At 41.0% G+C, this 25,596-nt stretch overlaps 1 protein-coding gene across 1 annotated transcript; it reads left to right on the top strand.

Annotated features, from left to right (window-relative positions):
• The first annotated feature begins 11,529 nt into the window (after positions 1–11,529).
• Positions 11,530–14,491, top strand: LOC110935484. The gene is made up of 2 exons (XM_022177869.2): positions 11,530–13,632; positions 14,258–14,491. The coding sequence occupies exons 1-2, from the start codon at positions 12,007–12,009 to the stop codon at positions 14,273–14,275; spliced, it is 1,644 nt and encodes a 547-aa protein (XP_022033561.1). The 5' UTR covers positions 11,530–12,006; the 3' UTR covers positions 14,276–14,491.
• The last annotated feature ends 11,105 nt before the right edge of the window (positions 14,492–25,596 follow it).

Below are 25,596 nucleotides of genomic sequence, written 5' to 3'. Positions count from 1 at the left end.
GAAAATCCTCTAAGTCTGCCTCAAAATTTGGCATCGATGATCTAACCAACGTCAGATCCTCCAGAAAGAAGAATCCTGCTAGCCCAAGTACTTCCATCCCGAAGGCACCTGCTAGAGGGAAAAGAGGCAAGAAGAGAAAAGCCTCTGATACTGAGGATCTCCAAGGCCTGCCCCTGCTCCGCCGACAGTTTCTAGATTACTTCAATGAGGTAAGGATCACTGCCCCTGTTTGCGTATCCTGATAGTTTTAAGGATTGTTTCTGATATTTGTGCCTTGTCTTCCTTGCAGAAATTTGGCGAGATAGAAACGTATGTTGGTCATGTCGAGGATCAGGACCGCCGGATTGCTGACCTCCAACAAATGGGTGTGCTGAAGGATCTCAAGATTGCTGATCTTGAGAAGGAGCTCCGGGCTACCAAGGATGATGCTGCCAAAATGCTGATCAACTTTGATTATGAGAAGCATGAGATCACCCAGGATGCCAAGGTCTCTGCTGCGATAGCCATGTATAAGATCCAGCGGCAGATGGCTACGGAGGCTCAGGATCCTGCCTTCGACAAAAGCACATGGGACGTGGAGGGCTGGAAGGCGAGGCTGGCAGAGTTGGAGGATGATGAGGAGGCTGAGGAGATCCCGATGCTTGAAGGTGCTGGCAAGGATCATGCTGGGGAGGTAAGTGGAGCTGGTGGTGATGGTGCAGCTAAGGATTGAGCTGCAGGATTGGGCGATGAAGGAAACTTCTAGACATAGCCGGAGCCCAATTTTTTTTTTGTGGTTGTTGATGTTTTTTAGAAACAATTATGGTCTGTAACTTGAACAATAGTTTTAGGGTTGAGGATCTAGGATCCTGTGAACAATAGGTAGGATTACATATGGTGGAGGGATCCTCTGTTTGGGGGATGAAGCCATTGTGATCCTGCCGCCTTATAATTACCTGCATGCTATGACCGCACAAACAATAGACACCCTTTGCCAACCCATGTGGACGGGCCACGTTTTGCTGGTAGAAACGTGGGTTGGCAATTTTGACAACTTTGAAGGGTTTGAAACCTTTGTTAATAAAATAACTCTAACCTTTTTGGCTTATTTCGCATTGTTATCCTTTTAATTTCCAATTGTTTTGATACATATTTGTTTGAGTAAGAAAAGTTAAGCAAATTATGTTTAAGAAGTTTAGGATATGATCCTGGATCAAATATCCTATAATCGAAAATTTTCAAAGTAGTTTATTTTAAGGATCATAGGTTCAGTTGTCAAAGTCTAAGGGTTGTTCAAACGAATAATGAATGAAATTGAAAATAGTGAAGGATCATACCTGAGGATCCAAGTTAGGATCCTAACCTTTAATCAGGATAACCATAAGTGAAACTTTAATGGATAATAAGGATTAAGGATCCTTAATTGTTTAACTTCGAAAACCTGAAAAATAGAACATAACTTGGGACTAAGCCAATATAAAAGATAAGTTAGTAACTGGGGACATGCCCAAAGGATAACTGGGGACGAGCCCAAAGGATAACTGGGGACAAGCCCAAGGATCGTATGTAAACTGGAGTATGGCCCTCACTGGCGACTATCCAAACTTAGTGGCATGAAAATGCCAAAACCTTAGCTAACGTGAAAACGTTAGAAACCTTAGGAACGGATGTATGGTACGTCTACCATTATACGTAGGATCCTAGGTATAGCCAGTACGATGGGGTTATCAGCCCCTGAAGTGGGTACTGGTCCCAAAGACGTGAACAATACCAGGATCATCGTGCGCTACAGGCGAAAACTGGGGACAAGCCCAAGGATAACTGGGGTCGAACCCAAGGATCGGAGATGCTTTTGAAGATTCTCAATGATATGCTGAGGATACCTGGACTTATCAGAACTCAAAATCTTGTGAGAGGAGGATGAAGGATACATGATCCTTATCCTTAGGTAAAAATAAGAAAATGGAATAGTTTAGGATTAGGACATTACCAGGGTAAGGATCATTGACATCATTGGGATCCTTCGAGGATGCTTTCAATGTAAGGATCATATGTGCCAGGAGGATCCTGCTCACATGAAATATTTCTTTAAGTGAACAGCATTCCAGGCTCTCGGTAACAAATTTCCTTCCATGGTTAGCAATCTATATGCCCCCTTTCCTGCTTCGGCTTCAATCAAATAAGGGCCTTCCCATTTTGGTGCCAATTTCCCATCAGCAGGATTGATGGTATTCTGGAATGCTTTCCTCAACACCATATCCCCAACTTGGAATTTCCTTACCCTGACATTTTTGTTGTAAGCACCAGCCATTCTTTGTTGGTAGCTGGCCATCCTTATCCTAGCCAGATCCCTGATTTCCTCAATAATATCCAAATCTTGAGCTAAGTTTGCAGCATTCTCCTCAGGATCACGAGTACTTGTTCTAGCAGTTTGCACCACCATTTCTGTTGGGATCACTGCTTCTGCCCCAAACACTAAAGAGAAGGGTGTTTGGCCAGTAGCATTCTTGGGAGTTGTCCTATCAGCCCAAAGCACATAAGGCAATTCCTCTGCCCATTTCCCCTTCTTGGATCCAAGTTTCTTCTTTAGATTGTTGATGATGATCTTGTTGGATGATTCTGCTTGACCATTAGCTTGTGGGTGGACTGGTGTTGATGTTATCATCTTAATCCCCCAGCTGTCACAAAAGTTAGTAGTTCTGCTCCCAATAAATTGGGAACCGTTATCACATACAATTTCAGAAGGAATGCCAAATCTAGTTATAATATTTCTTTTAATAAAGGATATAACTTCCTTCTCTCTGACTTGGGCAAAAGCTTCAGCCTCTATCCACTTGGAGAAGTAGTCAGTCATAGCAAGCATGAATACTTTTCCTCCAGGTGCTTTAGGGAGCTTGCCAACTATATCCATTCCCCATCTCATGAATGGCCAAGAGGATGGTATAGGATGTAGAAATTCTGCCGGCTGATGAAGGATATTGCTGTATCTTTGACAAGGATCACACTTCTTAGCATACTCCACAGCATCCCTTTTCATAGTTGGCCAGTAGTATCCTGTCCTTAAGATCCTTGAGAACAATGCCCTGCCCCCAGTGTGGTTTCCACAATCTCCTTCATGGAAGTCTTTTAAAACTTCTTGAACTTCAGGATCCTCGATACATCTTAAATATGGTCCTGCAAGAGATCGCTTATACAACATATTATTTAAGATTGTGAATTGAGATACCTTGATTCTGAAAGCCCTAGGGTTTTCTCCCATAGGAATCTCTCCGTGTTGTAAGTATCTCATGATTGGTGAGATCCATGATCCTGAACAAGATTGAGTATCCTCACTAGGGATCATCGCAGAATCCTCTTCTATTTCCATGGCCACCTGATTTTCAATAGCAGGAGCCAGGATATGGATGATGGGGATACTTATATCCTCTGGGATCTTCAAAGATGATCCTAGATTGGCCAATGCATCAGCTTCTGTATTTTCTTCCCTTGGTACCTGTGTCAAACTAAAGGAAACAAAGGAGAGTGCCAATTCTTTGACTATCTCTAAATATTTGGTTAGTTTTTCACCTTTAACAGCATAGGATCCATTAAAGTGATTAGTGATTAACAATGAATCCACGTATACCTCAAGATACCTGATCCCCATATGCTTAGCAATTTGCAAACCAGCAATCAAGGCCTCATATTCAGCCTCGTTGTTAGTGGCTTGGAACTCACAGGCTATGGAGTGGGGTATTATGTCCCCCTGTGGCGATTTTAGTAGTATACCAAGCCCTGTGCCTTTAACATTTGAGGATCCATCAGTATGTAGTATCCAAGGATCCTTGGTCTCATCCAGCTGCTGGACTTCCAATTCGGCTTCCTTTTGTAAATCACTACTGAAATCAGCCACAAAGTCTGCTAATGCTTGAGATTTGATGGCTGTTCTAGGCTCATATCTTATATCATGGGCACTAAGCTTTACTGCCCACTTAGCCATCCTTCCGGACATCTCTGGTTTCCTGAGGACATTCTTGATTGGAAAATTAGTTCTAACAATAATAACATGGGTTTGGAAATAATGTCTTAGTTTAATAGATGCCATAATTAGTGCAAGAATAAGTTTTTCAAGGTGTGAATACCTGGATTCGGCATTAAGTAAACTCTTACTTACATAATAGACAGGATATTGTGTACCTTCATGATCCTTAACAAGGACCGCACTTACTGCTATTGAGGATACCGCAAGATATAAGGATAACACATCTCCTTTTTCTGGTTTCATCAATGCTGGAGCTGAGGACATGTATTCTTTGAGGGCTTGTAAAGCATTCTCATGCTTTTCCGTCCACTCGAATTTTTTGTTCTTTCTTAGGATATCATAGAATTCTTTACACCTTTCTGAGGATTTGGATATAAATCTGTTTAGAGCTGCTATCCTGCCTGTTAGCCTTTGCACATCCTTAGCGTTGGCAGGGGATTTGATATTCACCAAAGCTTTGATTTGTTCCGGGCTTGCTTCAATGCCCCTCTGGGTTACCATATATCCTAAGAATTTACCTGCTTTAACACCAAAGTGACATTTTGAAGGATTAAGCTTCATGTTATAATTATCAAGGATATCAAATGCTTCCTCCAAGTCCCTTAGGTGATCCTCAGCTTTCTTGGATTTTACGACCATATCGTCTATGTATACTTCCATAGTTTGTCCAATCTGATCTTTGAACATCATGTTTACCAGTCTTTGATATGTTGCACCTGCATTCCTTAATCCAAACGGCATAGCAATATAACAATATAAACCGGTTGGGGTCATAAAAGCCGTATCCTCTTGGTCAGATGGCTCCATCTGAATTTGTTGGAATCCAGATGATGCATCCATAAAGGTTAACAACTCATGACCCGCCGTTGCATCCACCATGGAGTCAATGTGGGGTAATGGGAAAGGATCCTTGGGACATGCCTTATTCAAATCAGTGAAATCGACACATACCCTCCACTTTCCGTTTTTCTTTTGAACAACAACCACATTGGCAAGCCATTTTGGATACTTTACCTCTCTAATCATACCTGCTCGAAGTAATCTTTCTACCTCTTCCTGGATAATGGCATTTCTTTCTGGTGCAAATTTCCTCCTTTTCTGATGGATCGGTTTGATTGACCTGTCAATGCCAAGTTTATGAGTGATTATATCCTTAGATATACCTGTCATATCTTCATGTTTCCATGCAAAGGTAGACTTTCTTCTTTTGAGGAAGGATACTATGTCCTCTTTCATTCTGCCAAGGATCCCTGATCCGATATAGATTTTGGATTCAGGATCATCAGGGTCCAAGAGGATTTCGTCCACATCCTACTCTCTTGCCTCCAAGACATTCCTTGGAGGATACTGTAATTGCTATTGCTCCCTTGATTTTGAGGCTGGTCTCATTGATGAGGTGTAACAATCCTTAGCCTCCTGTTGATCACTGTCGATCTTGATTATTCCCCATGGGCTAGGGAGCTTCACACATTGATGGTAGGTGGATGGGACTGCCTTCATATCATGTATCCAGGGCCTGCCAAGGATAACATTACAGCAAGACAAACAGTCAATAACACAAAATTTTTGATAATTATGTAATCCTTCCACATAAATTGGGAGTTTGATGTCCCCCAGGGTTTTCTTAGTTTCGCCACTAAATCCCACAAGCACGGAGGATCTTGGAGTGATGTCTGATTCAGGGATACCCATCTTCTTCAGAACATCAAGCTGGATAATGTTTACTGAACTTCCTCCGTCAATAAGGATCCTGCGGACAAAATGGTTAGAAATAAAGAGAGTAATAACTAAACTATCATGATAGGGATCCTGAATGTTAATGCGATCATCCTCATCAAAGGTTATGATTTTTCCTTCCAAGACACTTGATGTTCGAATAGGTCTTTCTCCGTTATCCATTTTAGCTTCCTTCTGCTGAGAAGGATGTACCACAGATGTCTGATCCTCCGGAAATAAAGTTGATCACTTGGGCATTTGCCGGAGGGGCTGGAGCTTTTTCAGGGATCCTTTCAGGATCCTGAGTCCTTTGCTTTTTTCTTCCCAACAACTCTTTTAAATGCCCCTTGCTTAGCAGATATCCAATTTCCTTTCTTAATGCGATGCATTCTTCAGTTAAATGCCCAAAATCTTCGTGTTATGCACACCATTTTGACTTGTCTTTAGTTCCAGTTAGCTTGTCATTTTTTCTGGGCCATCTGGCTTTTTCTCCTAGATTCTGCATTGCAAGGATTAGTTCATGATTATTAACGGAAAAACAATATTCAGAAATCGGAGGATAATCCTCATCATCCTCTTCTTGGTCAACAGCATGCACGTTCTGGTTGTCAGTTCTGTTGTAGGATTTGAATCTGTTGCTTTTGAAAGAGGATCCTTGCTTTTCTTGTTTTGAGGATCCTACTTGTCTCTCCTGGATCCTCTTGTCATCCTCTAGCCGGATGAACCTGAGTGCCCGAGTTCTTACTTCATCTAGGTTCCTGCATGGTGTCATAACAAGATCATCATAGAACAATGAATCCCTAAGCAATCCCATTTTGAAGGCCTCAACAGCTGTGGCCATATCCAAGTTGGGAATGTCCAAGGATTCTTTACTAAATTTGGTTATATAATCCCTTAATGATTCATTATGACCCTGAGTTACTCTATATAAATCACTAGTCAATCGTTCAAATTTTCTGCTACAAGAAAATTGATTATTGAATAAGTTAACTAAATTAGCAAACGAAGTGATAGAGTAAGGGGGAAGACTTAGCAGCCATTTAAGAGCTGATCCAGTAAGAGTGGATCCAAATCCCTTGCACAGGCATGCTTCCTTTAACTTTTCCGGGATTGGGTTGATCTCCATCCTCTCCCTGTATTGTGCTATGTGTTCCTCAGGATCTGTTGTGCCATCATACAGCTTCATGGTAGGGATATGGAACCTTTTGGGTATCTCAGCTACACAAATTGGTGGTGCAAAACGAGATACCTTATGGCTTCCATCTGCAATCTCCGGGATAGGTTTGACTACCCCTGGAACACTCGATATCATATCCTTTAGCTTCTGTAGTTCTCTGGCCATAGCATGGTTGATACCTGTATCCTGCATGAATCCATGGTTAGTGGTAAGAGAATTATTTAAAGTGTTACCTCCCATCGGGTTCAAGTTAGGAACACTGGATGTGAATCCATATTGTTGGGATTCTGGGATGATGGAGGGACCAGTGGAAGCAATGGTCTGCATTGGAATAAAATCTCCTTGATGGACATCTAGACTTTCTGTTTGCAAACTCTTTAGGGATCCTGGCATCTGGAAGGATCCCGGTATCTAAGATGATCCTGGAACGAAGGAGGATCCTTGAACCTGGGATGATCCTGGAACAAAGGAGGATCCTTGAACCTGGGATGATCCTGGAACAAAGGAGGATCCTTGAACCTGGGATGATCCTGGAACAGAGGAGGATCCTCGAAATTGCTGTGCTCCTGGGTAGGCTCCTGAATTCACGAAGGATCCCATATGCTAAGGATAGGATCCTGCCGGCTGGAAATATGAGCCTGATGCCTGAGTCAATATTGCTGAGCTGAGGTGCAATCCTGTTGGTCCTCCTACATGTTGAATGCCTGGGACCTCTGGTGGCTGAGAAGTAATCATCAGAGTATCAAAACTCAAAGATTTGGGCATCTGTGGGGAATGATCCTCTGCCGTTTTCTTTTGTCTTTTGAGATCTCCGATTTCCTTGAGGATCCTGTCATTAGTTTCATCCTGCCGCTGCATACGATCCTTCATCTGCAAAATCAAAGTAAATATATCACTAGTACTGGGAGCAGAAGAAGTTAAAGCAGAAGAAGATGAAAGTTTAGAGAAAGCAGGAGTTGGTCTCTTCTCAGCATTTTTCTGAGATCCCGCTTGTTAGGGCTGGATTTTTATGACCTATGATCCTTACATGGTATCCTAACAAGTGATCCTTGTTTCTTTGGCAGATAGTGATCCTTAGAGGAGCTCCAGGATCAGGATCACAGATCATCCTAAGGATCCTCATACTAACGATTGTTCTCTCTGGATTTAATGTTATCTTGCAGGAATTACAAGTGGGATCTGGTCTTTGCAACATAAACAAGGAACCTGTCACGCTAATTTGGCACATGCATAATCAAAGATAGACGTTGTGGATAATATGGAAACTCAGCACAATTCAAGGGCGATTATTTAGGCTAAATTTACTTCTATTTCTAAAGGGGTAACGAGCTAATAGTTAGGTTATTTACCTAAAATACGACCACACACACTTGTATAAAGAGCACTCTTCAACATTCGGAAGACACAACACATTTCTCACACGCTTTGGCACACGATACTATAGTGATTCTTGTACTTAGCTCGTTACCATCCGAAGTTGTAAAAATATTGTTTGTTATATTGAAGCTTGGTGATCGGTAGTTGCCATCACCCGAGGTTTTTTATGCCGGAGATCATTCATTGATCAAGGGCTTTTTCCTCGTATAAATCCTTGTGTCACTTGCGTATTTTACATTTAAGTGATCCTTTACTTTGTTCAACATATCAAGCATCATTCCCCGTTTACATAGAGTTTGGTTGCATTATCCTTGTGTGATTTTTGACCAAAACAGTTTGGCGCCCACCGTGGGGCAATTGGTGCTTCATTTATAAGAAAATTTTTCTGTTGGTGATCATTTCGAAGTATTGCATGGCTTCATCGTTGAAGAATACCTCCACGGCGATGTCTGCAGTCAACTCATCTCAGAGCACTCTACCTTTGCCTCCACCACCAGCGGGATCTCAGAAAAATGCTGAGAAGAGACCAACTCCTGCTTTCTATAAACTTTCATCTTCTTCTGCTTTAACTTCTTCTGCTCCCAGTACTAGTGATATATTTACTTTGATTTTGCAGATGAAGGATCGTATGCAGCGGCAGGATGAAACTAATGACAGGATCCTCAAGGAAATCGGAGATCTCAAAAGACAAAAGAAAACGGCAGAGGATCATTCCCCACTGATGCCCAAATCTTTGAATTTTGATACTCCGATGATTACTTCTCAGCCACCAGAGGTCCCAGGCATTCAACATGTAGGAGGACCAACAGGATTGCACCTCAGCTCAGCAATAGTGACTCAGGCATCAGGCTCATATTTCCAGCCGGCAGGATCCTATCCTTAGCATATGGGATCCTTCGTGAATTCAGGAGCCTACCCAGGAGCACAGCAATTTCGAGGATCCTCCTCTGTTCCAGGATCATCCCAGGTTCAAGGATCCTCCTTTGTTCCAGGATCATCCCAGGTTCAAGGATCCTCCTTTGTTCCAGGATCATCCCAGGTTCAAGGATCCTCCTTCGTTCCAGGATCATCTCAGATACCGGGATCCGTCCAGATGCCAGGATCCCTAAAGAGTTTGCAAACAGGAAGTCTAGATGTCCATCAAGGAGATTTTATTCCAATGCAGACCATTGCTTCCACTGGTCCCTCCATCATCCCAGAATCCCAGCAATATGGATTCACATCCAGTGTTCCTAACTTGAACCCGATGGGAGGTAACACTTTAAATAATTCTCTTACCACTAACCATGGATTCATGCAGGATACAGGTATCAACCATGCTATGGCCAGAGAACTACAGAAGCTAAAGTGTCACACCCCCAATTTCCACGTGTCACCGGTGGGCCCGGTGTGGGGTACAGTGACGTAGTTGGCATCGTCATAGACAATCAACACAATATAGTAATGCACAGCGGAAGCAGAATAGAAACATTTCAACTTTTAAATAAAGTGTAATAATAAATATCACAGTAGTTGAAATGGATCCACAGGCGGATCAAATAAAAATAGAAATAAATAGTTCAACAGATAAATGTCGTCCGAGTTTGCGAGACTATTGTGGACGCTCTCTAGGAAACAGCCAGCCTATTTCCGTATAGTACCTGCACTTAATCTTTTGGGAAAAATACGTCAGTTTACACTGGTAAATACAAATCGACCGACTCATTTTGAAAATGATTTAAAATTTATTTAAATGCACAAGGCATAAATATTTTTATTAACTTGGGATAATCATTTAATATGAACTTGTGAACGAATTACATGCACTTATATCTCTGGTGGCCCGGGATCTACTGTCCGGGCTAGAGATTTAATTGACACACCACATCAAAGAGTTATACACGACAGGTGTACGCCTACACCCCGTGCTCTGGTCGTGGCCATCTCGTAAGATAATGCCAAGGATATCCGGGACATGGTCAACAACCCCCCAAAGCCTTTAAGTAAGACAAAACTGTTTAAACGAAATCACACAAGCTATTCAAGACTGAACACCCGTAGGGAGCAGGACTTGTGCGCCCGATCAAGCGGTATTTTAAATACCGTACCCCAAGCCCGTATAGGGAAAATAAGTCAAAATGTATTTACCTGAGCAAGTATAAGTCACAAACGATAAGTGGTGGTAGCTTTTACCGGGCTTCCTAATCTGGAACAAAGGTTTATAATTAACCTATTAGATTCCTAACGGCCTTTTATTTAAGCTTAAGCTTTGACCGGTTAGTTTTAGGAATGATACGGTTTACGCACGATTAAGCGAAAGACCGGATAGAATGTGATTTAGACCCGACAAATTTGAATACTTGTATAATACGGGTATACTAAATACATTCTGGATTTTGAAGCAAAAACGATATCGTTTGACCCGTTTCGGTCAATTTACGCAAACTAGTTACGTAAACCGAACCGAACGCGAAAAGGGCGATACGGGTAGCCAAAAGATTCAAATGCAAGTTCCCTGAATTAATATGCTTAGAATATGATATTATATCAGTAAGTTATGTTCTATATTGCCCGGGATAATTTTAAACTCAATTTATGCCTTAGAAGGGCATTTTGGTCATTTAAAAGATAATAAAAGGATAAAATTAGAAATCTGAGTTTCGGGTCTGGTTCTGTTGGAACCTAAAGGTTTATTCATGCAAGTTAACAATATATAGGGATTGATCTTGTAATTAGTTTAATTATGTTTTGGGTTAATCTTATGTGGGTTGGGCTTGTAAGTGTGTCGCATGGGCTTGTAGTTTCGGCCCTTATGTTTTGTATTTAAACACCCTTAATCAATAGATTAAGGGTTGTTGATACCGAATAGAAGCAGGGGCGACACATAGCAAGGAACCGAGTTCCTACCGATCTTGTATCAGTCATCTTCAAGTTGAATGCAAGTTTGGTTTGTTTAGTTATTCATTGTGTTTTATTCGATCTGTTTATATATTGTTTCTTGAATCACCTTTGTGTTTGGTTTTCCGCACTCTCACAAAGTTAGATTGATATCATTGTGATCCTCACGGGTTTTACAATTGGTATCAGAGCCATTGAAGCCATTCAAAGGCTCGGTTTGATATCAATCAGATTCAAGAATCTCATATTTTACTGATTCGATTTGTTGAAGTGTGTATGCAGATCTGTTCATCGACTGTTCCTGAAAATTCCTTGAAAAATTACTGATTTTGGTTCTGTTTGATTTCAGTCTCGGTGTTTGCTGAAATCTCGGGATATTGGTTCAACAGATTCGAAGATTACCAAATCTTTGAATTTTGGAAACTGCTGAAAAATCGGGATTGCGAGTAAACAGTCCTTATCACTTTCTGTTTTGCAGGTTCCGACTCGCAATCTCCCAGTTACGGCTCATCACGGTTTAGTTGCGACTCGCAATCAGCCTTGGTTTCGGTTCATCTCGCCCAGTTACGACTCGCAACCAGCTTTTTGATCATCACTCGCAACCACGGTTTCGGCTCATCCTGTCCTGTTACGACTCGCAACCATATTGGTTACGACTCGCATTCAAGTTTGACCTGACTCGCAACCGTCTACGATTACGACTCGCAAACACCTCATTACGACTCGAAATCACCTCATTACGACTCGCACATTCCACTCGCAACCCAGTTACGACTCGCAACGACAAATTGAAACGGACTTTTGGACTGTTGACTTGGACTTAATTAAATCAATCAATTAATTAACTGATTTATTAAAAATGTCAACCACCAACAGTGAATTGTCTGCTTTAACTCAGCAACAAGAATTGGATTCAAAGCTAGGAACCACAACGCGTATTCCACGTTTAACTGATGCTAATGACTTTCCCGAGTGGAAATGGCGATTTGAACAGCATCTGAAAGTTAAAGACTACAAGCTATGGCGCAGCATATTGAGAGGACCAAGAGAGATCATGATGGAAAGCCCTACTGAACCTGAAGTCAAAGTAAAGAAGCCTCGTGATCAATACACGGAAGATGATCTGCTTATTGTTGAAGAAGATGATAGAGCTCTTTCTTATCTGACCATGGGTTTGGGTCCAAACATTGCTATGGGATTTCGCACTTGTAAATCTGCCAAGGAACTTTGGGACTCTCTGGTGGAAGTGTATGAAGGTAATGAGGACATGAAAGAAAGCAGAAGGAACTTGCTGCAACAGAATTTCAACAACTTCAACCATATTTATGGTGAAACAGTGGATAATCAGATCCAAAGGTTTGTCAAGCTGGTGACTCAAATGCAAATGGAAGAAATTCACACCACAAATGCTTCGACAAATAGGCAACTTCTCAATGCATTACCCAAGAGCTGGGATCATCATGTTGCTATGATAAAGAAAACAAAAGATCTTGCAAGATGCACCCTGTCTGAGATGATCTCGCATATTAAAGCTTGTGAATTGGATGACAAGCAGAGAGAGACTAACTACAAGAACAGTATGCTGGCTGCCGGTTTTTCTATAGCCCCCACTGCATCCAGTGACAGCAATACAGCTCTTCTGTCTCAAGGAGGATTCCAAATGTTTCGCAATACTAAACCTGCTCCCACTTCAGCAAATGTCTACAACTCAGGGTCTTCCACTCAAGCTTCCCCTGCAAGTGCTGGAAAGACTTCTGCTGCACCTTCTGTTTCTGTTGCTAGCAATGAAATGGTTGCTTTCTTCTCTAGGCAGTCAAAGGAAAATCTTGAAATTGCAGCATCTGTCATAAATTGCATGAACGCCTTTGCTTCGGGAAATCTTGACCCTCCTAAGTTTTCCATGGATGATTTGGATCAAATTCATCCAGAGGATGTGGAAGAAATGGATATCACGTGGCAGATGGCTATGGCGGCTTTTAGAGCTAAAAACTTTGTGAGGAAGACAGGGAAAAACAAATGGCAAAATCTTAAGTTCACAGGACCCGTAAAGATGCCGTTTGAATATCGTTGTTATAATTGTCATGAACAGGGTCATTTGGCTAGAAACTGTACGAAACCCAAGGTGAATGATGAACAAACTCCAGCTCAGCCTGCTGCTCCTGTTACACCAAATCGAGAAAGAGCCCTTGTGACTACAACTGGTGTGCCTGCTGATAGTGTCAACAGTGGAAGCCCACAAGTGGGATTGGCCCAAGCTTTGGTGGTTCAGCCTGATTCGCCTTTTGACTGGAGTTCAGAGATCGAAAGATTAAACATTTCAGCTCCTGAGAATCAAGCCACCCCAAGCAATATCGCTTTCATGGCCAGCAATGCTTCTGTGAGTGACGATGTGAAGGCTGCACAGGAGGAGGAGTCGTCAGCTGAAAACTTCGCCTTCATGACTCAAATTCTGTCAGCTCCGGTTAAGGGTCTCACCAAAGAAGAGGTACTTTCTGTTTTTTGCACTTCTGAATGTAGGGAACGAGTTGAGGCCTATAGAATCCATAACGCTGAGCTAATTGAAGATTATAATGAAATTAAACGCAAAAATTTCACTTTAACGAAAAATGAAAAACTTTTCAAAGAGAAAATCGAAGCTCAGCGTAAGGATATCGTCCAACTCAAAGACGATGTTAGTGTAGCCACGGCACAACTCATCATGGTTAAAGAAAAATTGTGTGAGGTAACTAAGGAACTGGAGAATGTTCGGGATAAATATCAAATTAATGAGTTAAATATTAAAAAATTTGATTCCTCCAGTAAATTAGTCAAGAATCTCTGTGATCAACAACTGGCTTATTCTAAAAAGAAAGGGTCGGGTTTGGGTTATAATCAGTCTCCTCCTCCGTACAATAACAATTATACCTACTTGCCTATGACCGAGGAGGAGATGCTGAATGAAAGTAAAATGACATACGGACCCAAAAATAATAAGCCCTCGGTAAATGTTGAAAGTTCCAAAAACAGTAAGTCATCAATCAATGGCAAATTTACTGAAGAGCAGGTAAAATCAGAGACATGTTTTGTGTCAAAGGGTACTTTTGATCCTAACAGTTCTTCGTCATGTGCAGATAAAGTACCTGAAGTGATATGGGGAGATGTGTTTGGAAGTGAACAAGTTTTAGAATCTGATTCTTCTAAAACTTCTTTTGATGATACTAATTCTGGTTGTGTGTTTGGACAAGCGTTTTTGAACTCTTTTCATAGTTATGTTTCGTCTTCTTTTGGGCCTGATGTTTTGGGCAAAACAGTGAATGCTTGTGATGAACCTTTTAAAACTGCGTGTGATGATGATTGTTTTGAAACTGCTGAAAGTTGTGATTCTGATATTTCTGATTCTCTAGGAGAAAATAGTGTGACCAACGATGTTCCTCAGAACACATCCAGTGAAACCACTGATGATGCTTCACAGGAAAATCAATCACATACTGATTTTTCGTGTGAATCAAATTCAGTAAATATTTCTACTGATGAATCTGAGGGAACATCATTGGATGACAATGATCGAAAGGAATCGAAATTTGTTGATGACGTCTCAGCTTCGATCGAGACTGAAACTCAAAATGATTTGCAAAAAGAGAAAGAAGTTTTCTTAAATGAAAATTTAAAAGAAAATGATTGTGAAGAAAATCATAAGTCAACCCCTGAAAACTCTAATCAAAATGATTTTCATGAAGCAGTTAAAAATGAAAAATCAAATTTTTCGGATTCTCATGCTTGTGCCAGTGCTAGTTCTGATTCTGATCCTCAGGTATCTACAAGCTCAGGGAAGGCACAAGCAAGTAAATCAAAACAGAACAAGCAAGCTCCATCTACAAGACCCAAAAGACCCGCAGCCTCTGTGAATCGTCAAAAATCTTCCGCAGTGAAACGGCAAATTTGTTTCAACTGTGGGATAGCTGGGCACATTGCCAGAAACTGTGTCTCTCCATCTTCCTCTGTGCAGTCTAAAACTAAACATGCACAGCATCAGAAAGTCAAACCAAATCGATCTGGTCCTTCTAAGTCAATGACGACTCATCAGTCTAAGACAATGAAGAACGACCATCGTAAGGTCAAGCCTTCTGATCAAGATTGGAATGCAGCCAAACGTAGACATAAAAATCAGCAAAATCATTTTTCTGAAAACAGATTTCAAGCGTTTGGTAATTATGCTAACAACTGGTCTAAACAATATTGGAAACCTAAACCCAAGGCCAAGCATTCCAATCTGCCTCATACACTTCATAACAATTCTGTCAATGCAAATTTATCAAAATTCTTAAACAAAGACAATTTAATCTGGCAGAGGGTAACGTATTTCGATGCTCAAGGAAAACCCAGATCCACTATGGGCTGGGTTCCTAAATCTAACTAATCCCGCTATTCGTGCAGGAACAGCTGTGGAGGACTACCGTGCGCCTCTGGTACATGGATAGTGGCTGTTCCAGGCACATGACAGGAGACTTATCCCAACTTGTGAATGTCAAAGAATTTAATGGTGGATATGTCTCGTTTGCGGGAGGTGAATCTGGCAGAATCACGTTGAAAGGAACTGTTCAAAACGGAGTTCTCAGCTTTGAAAATGTTAACTATGTTCCAGAACTGAAGCACAATTTGTTGAGCATTTCGCAAATTTGTGATAGAGGAAATTCAGTTCACTTTACGAAGAAAGGTTGTCATGTTCTCAAGCCTGGGATTGTTATTCCAGAAGACTGGTTCTTGATGACAGCTGAAAGAAAAGGAAACGCTTACGTCATTGATATGAACAAGAAGCCATGTGAAGAGATCACCTGCTTATTCTCGAAGATTTCAGAGCATGATGGTTTATTGTGGCACCGTCGACTAGGGCACGTGAATATGAAAAATCTGAATCGTCTAGCTAAAGGTCAATTGGTACGAGATCTTCCGATCAAGGATTTCATGTTGGTAGAGAAGTGTGTTGCTTGTGCGAAAGGGAAGGCTCATCGAAAACCTCACAAGTCTAAACCAGTACCCTCGACAAAGGCTGTACTCGAACTACTTCACATGGATCTTTTTGGTCCAGTGAATGTGCTGAGTATCGGGAAGAAAGCCTACTGTCTAGTAATCGTCGATGATTACTCTCGCTACACATGGGTGTATTTTCTTAGTCACAAAAACGAAACTGCTGCACTGGTGAAACAGTTTATTACATTGGCTGAAAATCAAGCGAGTACTAAGGTGAAGGTTATTCGATCAGACAATGGAACAGAATTCAAGAATGTTACTTTGGATACGTTCTGCAGTGAAAAGGGAATTGATCGACAGTTCAGTGCGCCTCGAACTCCACAACAGAATGGAGTGGCTGAAAGAAGGAATCGTACTCTAATTGAGGCAGCACGTACCATGCTGGCTGATTCAAAGCTTCCTAGCTTCTTTTGGGCCGAAGCTGTTAGCACGGCTTGTTATATCCAGAATCATGCTTTAGTTAATAAACGTCACATGAAAACCCCTTACGAGATTCTGGAAGGACATAAACCTTCGGTTTCACACTTTCGTATTTTTGGTTGTCCATGTGTGTTATTACTAATGGACTCAAATGGAAAGTTTGAAGTCAAAGGTGACGAATGTTACTTTGTTGGATATGCTAAAGGCTCTGCTTATAGGGTATACAACAAAGTAACTAGGAAAGTCGTTGAGTCGTGCAACATCGAATGGCTTGAAGAGAATGCTACGGACGCTAGAGTCGGTCCAGATTGGTTATATGATTATTCTGCTCTGTTTAAATCATTTAACATTTTGTCAAGTGATGTTTCAGTTGCAGGTGAATCAGTTCCAAAACAACCATTGTCGTTTGAAGATACAGAGGACGAAGTACAGATAGATGAAATTGTAAAGCATCATACTGTTGATCCGCCGGGAATGGTGTTCACGCAACATCCTACACCGACACCGGTGGTCAATCAATCCCCTGAAGGTGCATCAACCAGTGACTCTGCAATGTTTCCTGATCCAATCCCTGAGGATTGTACAGTCACTTCTCCTGTAATTCACACTACAAGTGCACCTGATGAGGGGGAGTGTAGCAACACCACCACTGAAGAGGAGACGGTACCAGATTTGGCCATACCGACGAGCGTTCAACGCAATCATCCAATCGAAAATGTGATTGGTCCTGTAAATGCAGGAGTTTTGACCAGGAGTCAATCAGGGACCATTAACACTTGCTTATATTCTAGTTATCTTTCTCAAATCGAACCTAAAACCATTGATATAGCTTTGCAGGAACCTGGCTGGGTAGATGCTATGCACGAAGAGCTGAACCAGTTTGAAAAACTTGGAGTATGGAAGCTTGTCAAGTTGCCAGCAGGAAAGCGTAAGCTTGGAACTAGATGGGTTTTTCGAAACAAGCAGGATTCTGCAGGTGTCATTGTTCGAAACAAAGCAAGACTGGTGGTTCAGGGATTTAGGCAAATCGAAGGACTGGATTATGATGAAGTTTATGCTCCGGTTGCACGACTTGAAGCCATCCGGATCTTTTTGGCGTACGCGTCATACATGGGATTCACTGTCTATCAGATGGATGTCAAGACCGCGTTTCTCTATGGAGATGTGAAGGAGGAAATTTTTGTTGAGCAACCGCCAGGATTTGTGCATCCAGATCATCCTGATTATGCCTACAAGTTAGACAAGGCACTGTATGGGTTACACCAGGCTCCTCGAGCTTGGTATGCCACCCTAACAGAACATCTGTTGGCTCATGGATATACACGAGGCACTATTGACCAGACTTTGTTCATCAAGAGGATAGGCAGTGATCAAATCTTGGTTCAAATCTACGTTGATGATATTATTTTCGGATCAACTAGCGAGGATCTATGCAAGGAATTCGAGAAAGTTATGAAGAAAAAGTTTGAAATGAGTGCTCTGGGGGAGATGACTCTGTTTTTGGGCCTTCAAGTCAAGCAGAGTTCGCAAGGAATTCTGATTCATCAAGGGAAGTATGTGGATGATGTGCTGGCAAAGTTCAAGTTCACGGATGCAAAGCCTGCTGAGACACCTATGGCTGAGAGACCATTGTTGACTGAAGATGAAGAAGGAGAGTCTGTAAATCAACGTCAATATAGGTCAATGATCGGGTCATTGATGTATCTCACTGCTAGCCGTCCGGACATCATGTTTGCTGTTTGCAACTGTGCACGCTATCAGGCTAATCCTAAAACTTCTCATCTTATTGCTGTTAAACGGATCTTTCGGTATCTTAAAGGCAGACCTCGGTTTGGCCTGTGGTATCCGAGAGATTCCAATTTTGACTTGTTTGCTTTCTCTGACAGCAATTTTGGAGGTACTGACAGTGACAGGAAATCCACTTCTGCGGGATGTCAATTTTTGGGTGATCGGCTCATTTCTTGGCAGTGCAAGAAACAACAAACGGTAGCGATATCCACAGCTGAAGCTGAGTATGTTGCTGCTTCTGCTTCTTGCTCTCAAGTGGTGTGGATGCAACATCAATTGCAGGATTATGGTTTGACATATCTTAACACTACTATTTACTGTGATAATGATGCTGCAATACAAATTGTTAGAAATCCTGTTTTTCACTCCAAAACCAAGCACATTGATATTAAAGTTCATTTCATTCGAGACTGCTTTGACAGAGGTCTGATTACGCTTGAACAGATCGACACAGATGCAAATGCTGCCGATTTGTTCACTAAACCTGTCAGCAGCTCGAAATTCAGAGTGCTTGTGGATTTTCTAAAAATGATCCGTTTTACTGATTGAGCATGTTTTGTATTTTCGTAGGTAAATTTGTTCATACAGTTTTCTATTCTTAGGTAGTTTTTATTTATGCACAAATTTAGGGGGAGAAAAATCGAAAAATACAAAAACATTGGAAAATTAAAAAAAAAAAAATACAAAAAGAGTTTCAAAAGGAAGTGTGGCTGGACTGGGAAATGAAATGAATTTTCACTTTATGGTCAAGGGCTGACTCATGTAAGACCAGTATCGAAATTGTTTGACTCTAGTATGATGTGTTGGTAGGCTCTATCCTTAAGATTGGAAACAATGGCTGTTTCTGTTCAGAACTAAACCAGTACATGACCTCAGAAAAGAAAATCACTTGGAATTAGCTCATGTCTATTTGAATGTTTGTATGCTTTTCCCGATACACACAATTTCGGTCTGATTCTGAAATCTTATCTGAAAAAGTCGTGTACCTCCTCTGCTGCATCCAGATACATGCTGACCTGGAGGTGCTAGGCAACGTCGGCTTCTGCTGCATCCTGATACATGCTGACCTAGCTGTACGTTGTCGATCTGTAGATCAATTAAACACCCGAAAGAGGCCCTCTAGTGCCCAAAAGAAACCCAAGAAACCTATATCAAATTGAGAAAACTCATTTGATCTGTATATTATATCATCTCATTTTAAGATCTATTCTGTTCTTTTCTCAACCTATTCCCAGTTAAGATTTCAGAAATTTGGATTGGGCTTGTGAAATATGTGGTAGGGAAACTGCTTGCATGATAGAGTGAGCTGTGTATAATTCCGGGATTTGATTAGTATTTGTTTGGGTGTTCATTATTAAAATATCAAAACATGATAAAAGGAGATACAGGCAGTTATATGGAAAAGATCTAGGGAGATGAGTTTAAGAGGACAAATATACTGGCAATTGTCTAGATCATCCTCTAGTAGATCAGTGTTGATAAGTGAAGTCATGCCCGAGACCCTGTGATTTGATCCCTGAGCATCTATGCAAATTTCCTGTTTTTATTTTTGTAAATAATATTTTATTTTATTATTTATTTTTGTTTTTTTTTAGGTTTTTATTTTGCAACACAAATGCTCAATGGGTTAATGGTTTATTTTTGAAAAATCAGATTTTTAGTTGGGTTGGTTGAAATTATTTTTGAAAATCATTTTATTTAGCCCAAAATGCTAAAAGATATTAAGCCCAAGTTCATAAGGCCTAGGCCCAACAAATTTGGGCCCATGAGAACATTGGCCATATAAATGCTGATCACGAGTCATTATCACCATAATCCACTCGAAATCTTCTCTAATTTTCTCTCAACAATTCCGGCCGAAATCAAGATTCCGACTCGAATTCCGGTTGCGACTCGCAATTAAGGTAGATCATCAACAGAAATTATGACGTCATTGTTCAAGTTTTGCAGGTTTCCGATGAGTTCTTGAAGTTTCCGATGAGTTTTCCGACGAGTTCTTGAAGATTCCGATGAGTTTTCCGGCGAATTCTTGAAGATTCCAGTCGAAATCAAGAACAACTGGACTCGAGACCAACGATTACGACTCGCAACCTCGAGATTGCGACTCATGGTTGCGACCCATCTTGTTCGGTTGCGACTCGCAATCTCATGGTTGCGACTCATCTTGTTCGGTTGCGACTCGCAATCTCATGGTTGCGACTCAGTAATCCTGGTTGCGACTCACGGTTTCGACTCGAAACCTTGGGTTGCGACTCATGGTTACGAGTGAACAGTAACAGTGTTTATTTTTAATTCTTATTTTTATCACTGTTAAATTTGGGAACTTATGTGTTGTTTGTGTATTTGCAGAAAAATGGACCTCAAGTTTATTGCTTCTCACAATCAAGTTGCGTATTTGGCACCCCCACCTGTAAAGCACAAGGAGTTGTACACGTCTTTGATTAAAGGCTTGAATACATGCCGCATTGCTCACGCTCTTCGAGACAATCCGGTAGTGTATGAAAGTCTTATCCGAGACTTCTGGAAGACTGCGAAGGTGGAAATAGTTGAAGGCAAAGGAGCGATAGCTGCTGAAATTGACGGAACAACGATTATTGTGACAGAGCAGGGTATCAGGGAGGTGTTGCAGTTTAATGATCAAGAAGCGGATCCAATCGAGCTTGCTGCTGGGGTAATTGAAGCTATCTTGCCACGTCTAAGCTATGAAGGGAGATTTCCGCCCCTGGTCAAGAAGTTTGTTCATCCATATTGGCGCTTATTATTGCACACGTTCCTATTGTGCATGACTGAGAACCGAGGAGGAACTGATCAACTAAACACAACACAAACGGCTGCATTGATCTGCGTAATTACAAATGAGCCGTTCAATTATTCGCGATATGTCTTAGAAGCAATGAAGAGGAATGCTATCGGGCTTAGAAAGGATAAGTTTCTGATGTATCCTAGGTTTGTACAAATGATTCTGAATGCTCGATATCCAGAATTGAAGAGATCGGGCAACACACTGGAATTAAAGCCCATGGGTCCTTCTTGTTTTGGAGCACTTACAACAAAGAAAGGAACAGAAAAGAAGTTTGAAGGTTTGATTGCTTTGGAGAAGTTCGGTCAGTTTGCTGAGACTGAAGAAGTTGCTGTGAATTCAGTCAGGGCACTAGCCGTACCAGCACGTGCCATAGTAGCTGAAGAGCATGACATCCAGCAAAGAGATGAAAATGAGCCTGAGCCAGAGCGTATCACCATCAACTCTGACGATGAAGGTGTTGAGATTACGTGTGATTCTGATGATGATAACATAGAGCTTCCTCCTGAAGCTAATGCTGAAACCGTTTCTACTGTTACTCCAGTGATTTCTGCTGAGAACTTGGCTCTGTTGTTAAAGAAAGTGACTGACACGATGGGTAATCCTCCTACTAATCTGTCAGTGTCTACTGAAGAGCCTGAAGAAAGCCCAAGGGATTCTGATGATATTCCACTAAAAAGGAAAAGACGGGATCCGAGACCTGGAATGTTTATTGAACAAAGGAAAGATCAATCTGTTGCTGTTGCTGATGATGCTGAAGGTTTATACAATTTTGATTTCGAAAAAAATGTTGATGACACCACTACCACGATCACTACAGACAACATCTTTGAGTTTGATGCTGGAACTCAAGGTGATGATACAGTTATGGCAAATGCTGAAGCTCAAAATGAAGTAGTGCCTAATATTGAAGTTCAAACTGAAGCTGTATCTAGTGTTGAGACTCGTACTGAAGCTGGGCCCTCTGGAGCTGTTGGTGCTGGATCTTCCGGTACTATTCATGAAGAACCGGGCAGCTCTAGTGGTAAACGACCTGTTGAACCACTCAGAATGCCTTTTGACAGTGATTCAAGCGATGATGATGAGTTCATAAGTATGAGGGAAATGAAGAAGCGTTTGGTTGTGCTCGAACAAGATTCCATACATAAAGATGCTAAGATCATACAGCTTGAAGACATTATTGTGAAGAAGGATCAACAAATTGAACAACTACAGGGAGATGTTGGCCTGTTATTCAATATTGTTTATGATATGCGAGGCAAACTTGAGAAGAAGTTTGGTCAAGAGTTTTCTGATCCCACCGATGTAGAGAACAGAAAGAAAGCTTTCGAGAAGGATAATGCTGAAAAGGCTGCTGCTATGGAAAAGTACTTTGAACGGGTTACTGATCCAGAAGCAGAAAAAGCGAAAGCTGAAAGGTTGAAGAAGAAGAGAGAGTTTGTGATTCTGAAAAACAAGAATGCTAATCCTGACGATGAAGATGCGCATGCTACACATCATTTGATGGATGTGGGTGAAACTCTCTATGACAAGAAAGGGAATAGATCTGGTGTAGTTAGCTGGGGGTATGATCACGATCGTAAACGATGGTGGATTAAGAGGAAGGTTGGACCAGTCGAATGGTACAAGCGATCGGGGCAATTTCAGTCATTCACTAAGGTTGATTTGACAGATCTGGTAAATAAACCTTATGTGGATGATAAGCCTAATGGTCCTGGTTATATGTTCTTCGAGAGATTGAAAAGGGAAGTGGCAAAAGGCTTTCCTTCGATGCGTACAGCAGATACCACAGTTAAACCAGCAAAAGGGATCAGGGATCCATACACCAACAAGCGGATGAAGATAGTACACTGGCCCGCTACTGATAAAGAAAAGACTATTCCGTTGGTAAGGAAGATTCCGAAAGGGGCGTTGAAGACGATGCACTTCTGGGCATATAATGAAAGACTTGGTCAAGCTGTGATCGTTTGTGATGGAGATGAAAGTTACTGTCTGGTGGATCAGATTGATTTATTGAATCTTGCACCTGAAGATCTTGCAGTACTGGCAAGCAACCAAATCCGAGCCACCGAAAAATATGAAGAAATTGCTAAAGGGTGGACGTCTGCTGTAGCCTCTGTGATGCATATTCACAGAAAGGGATTTGGTGGATACAAGGATAACATGAGTGGTGGTCATCAAGGAAGCTGAAGCAAGAAGAACTTGTATGCATAAACCTAGGGGGAGATTGTTGGAACCTAAAGGTTTATTCATGCAAGTTAACAATATATAGGGATTGATCTTGTAATTAGTTTAATTATGTTTTGGGTTAATCTTATGTGGGTTGGGCTTGTAAGTGTGTCGCATGGGCTTGTAGTTTCGGCCCTTATGTTTTGTATTTAAACACCCTTAATCAATAGATTAAGGGTTGTTGATACCGAATAGAAGCAGGGGCGACACATAGCAAGGAACCGAGTTCCTACCGATCTTGTATCAGTCATCTTCAAGTTGAATGCAAGTTTGGTTTGTTTAGTTATTCATTGTGTTTTATTCGATCTGTTTATATATTGTTTCTTGAATCACCTTTGTGTTTGGTTTTCCGCACTCTCACAAAGTTAGATTGATATCATTGTGATCCTCACGGGTTTTACAGGTTCATACAGTAAATATGCTTAATATAACATATTATATCAGTAGGGTATGACCCATATGTCAAATATATCATTTAAAACCAAACTATGCACTGTAGGGGTAATTTAGTAATTTCACAAGGGCTAAAAATGCCAAAACTGGAAATCTGAGTTCAAAATATCATACTTACTGTTATTATATGAAAATATGTGATTTACATCAGTAGGTATAAGTCTTGTAGGTATAAAACAAGTACAACGCTTACTATGCGCTTAAAACGCTAAAAATACGATTTAAGGGCGTTTTCGGGTTTTCACAGTAAATCTGAGATTTTTATATTTCCAGAAGTCTTATAATAATTTATTCATCATACAAAATCAGTAGAAAAAGGTTTCGGGTCAAAAGGATGTGTAAAACTCATTTTATGGCTAAAACGGTCAAAACCGACATAAGCCGAAATGACTAGGTGATCGAGGATCCGTTCAGCCAAAAATTAATTAAAAATCATCAAAATTCCCAGAATATTATATATAATCAGTTGGTAAAAAGTTTTGTACCAAAACGTGGCCAGAAACGGGTTCTACGCAAAAAGGACCGTTTATGTAAATTTATAATATAGTTTTACGCTAATGGCCATATCTCACAATCTGGACCACCAACTGATCCGAAACTTTCGGTGCAAGTTTATATAATAAAAATAAAGATTTCTATCCTTTCACTTTTCCAAAAATCCCGTTTTAAATCAAAAAGGGCAAAATAGTCAACTTTATGCATAAACCGGAAACAAGCATTCGAATAGGCTAAACATAGACTCAATCAACGAAAATTCCAGAAAGTTTAACTATAATAAAAGTAGTCAAAAATACTTTCCAATACAGATCTTGTACATGCATGTATGAATCCGAATCGATAGTCTACGAAATAATCGTTTTACAAGACTTTCGGTTCCGATTCGTGGCTATACTATAGAGTGTCGAGTTGATGATGATTAAAACACATTTATATATATGTTACAAGTTATTTTCAATGATCAATCAGGTTGCATGTCATCTATATCATTAATCATGTTATTTTTCACAAAGATTGCTTCTGTTGACTTTTTAGAACCATGTTTGACTCGACATTAAGCATGCATGTAGTGGGAATCAGTTAGTACCCTTTAGAGGGTTTGTTTCCCACATAAATATCAATCTATAACAAGTTTCAATTCGAGAAATTACTGAAAGAAATCCGTTTAATCAGAAAGTCAAAGGTTATGAACACCCAGTTTGACTTTTACTAATAAACACAACATGAACGGATTAAACAACGAATTGAAGGCTTACAAGAGTCCTATAGATGTTAAATGATCACTAGAAGTCGGCCTTGTTGATCAGAATTCCTCCAGAGAAGCTTTGAGAGCTCTTGCAAGTCTTGGTGTTCTTGGTTACTAGTGTAAATGATCACAAATGGATGCAAATTCGGATTTAAAGCAGGGAATTGAGGTTTACTGTTGTAGTAGGCTTGCATGTAATGTTATTGGGCAATTTGGAGGTGCAAACAACTGTATCCCACTCGAATTCGGACCCAAATCAGCCCCAAATACGTTTTCTGTTCGCTGGGCAACCCACGCGGCCCGCTTGGGCATTCCCAGGCGGGTCGCCTGACCCCTCTGATCAGCCAACAACTTTCCTCAATTGACAGAAATGGTCCCTGTGCTTGTACGTGATGTTTCGGCTACTTTTCTCGACCCGTAAACCCCCAAACTTGGTTTCTAAGAACCTTAGGACTTTTACCAACATGGTAATGCCCTCGGATAACTTTGCGCTCAACCGAAAAGCCCTG

The sequence above is a fragment of the Helianthus annuus genome, chromosome 4 (genome assembly GCF_002127325.2).
Source record: "Helianthus annuus cultivar XRQ/B chromosome 4, HanXRQr2.0-SUNRISE, whole genome shotgun sequence".
In the NCBI taxonomy this organism is placed as follows: Eukaryota; Viridiplantae; Streptophyta; class Magnoliopsida; order Asterales; family Asteraceae; genus Helianthus; species Helianthus annuus.
The sequence above is the reverse complement of the archived record's forward strand: the minus strand, read 5'-3'. Positions and strand labels throughout refer to the sequence as shown.

Bases quoted from the DNA above. Each gene is read 5' to 3' on its own strand.
- LOC110935484 (XM_022177869.2), top strand. From the start codon at position 12,007: ATGTCAACCACCAACAGTGAATTGTCTGCTTTAACTCAGCAACAAGAA.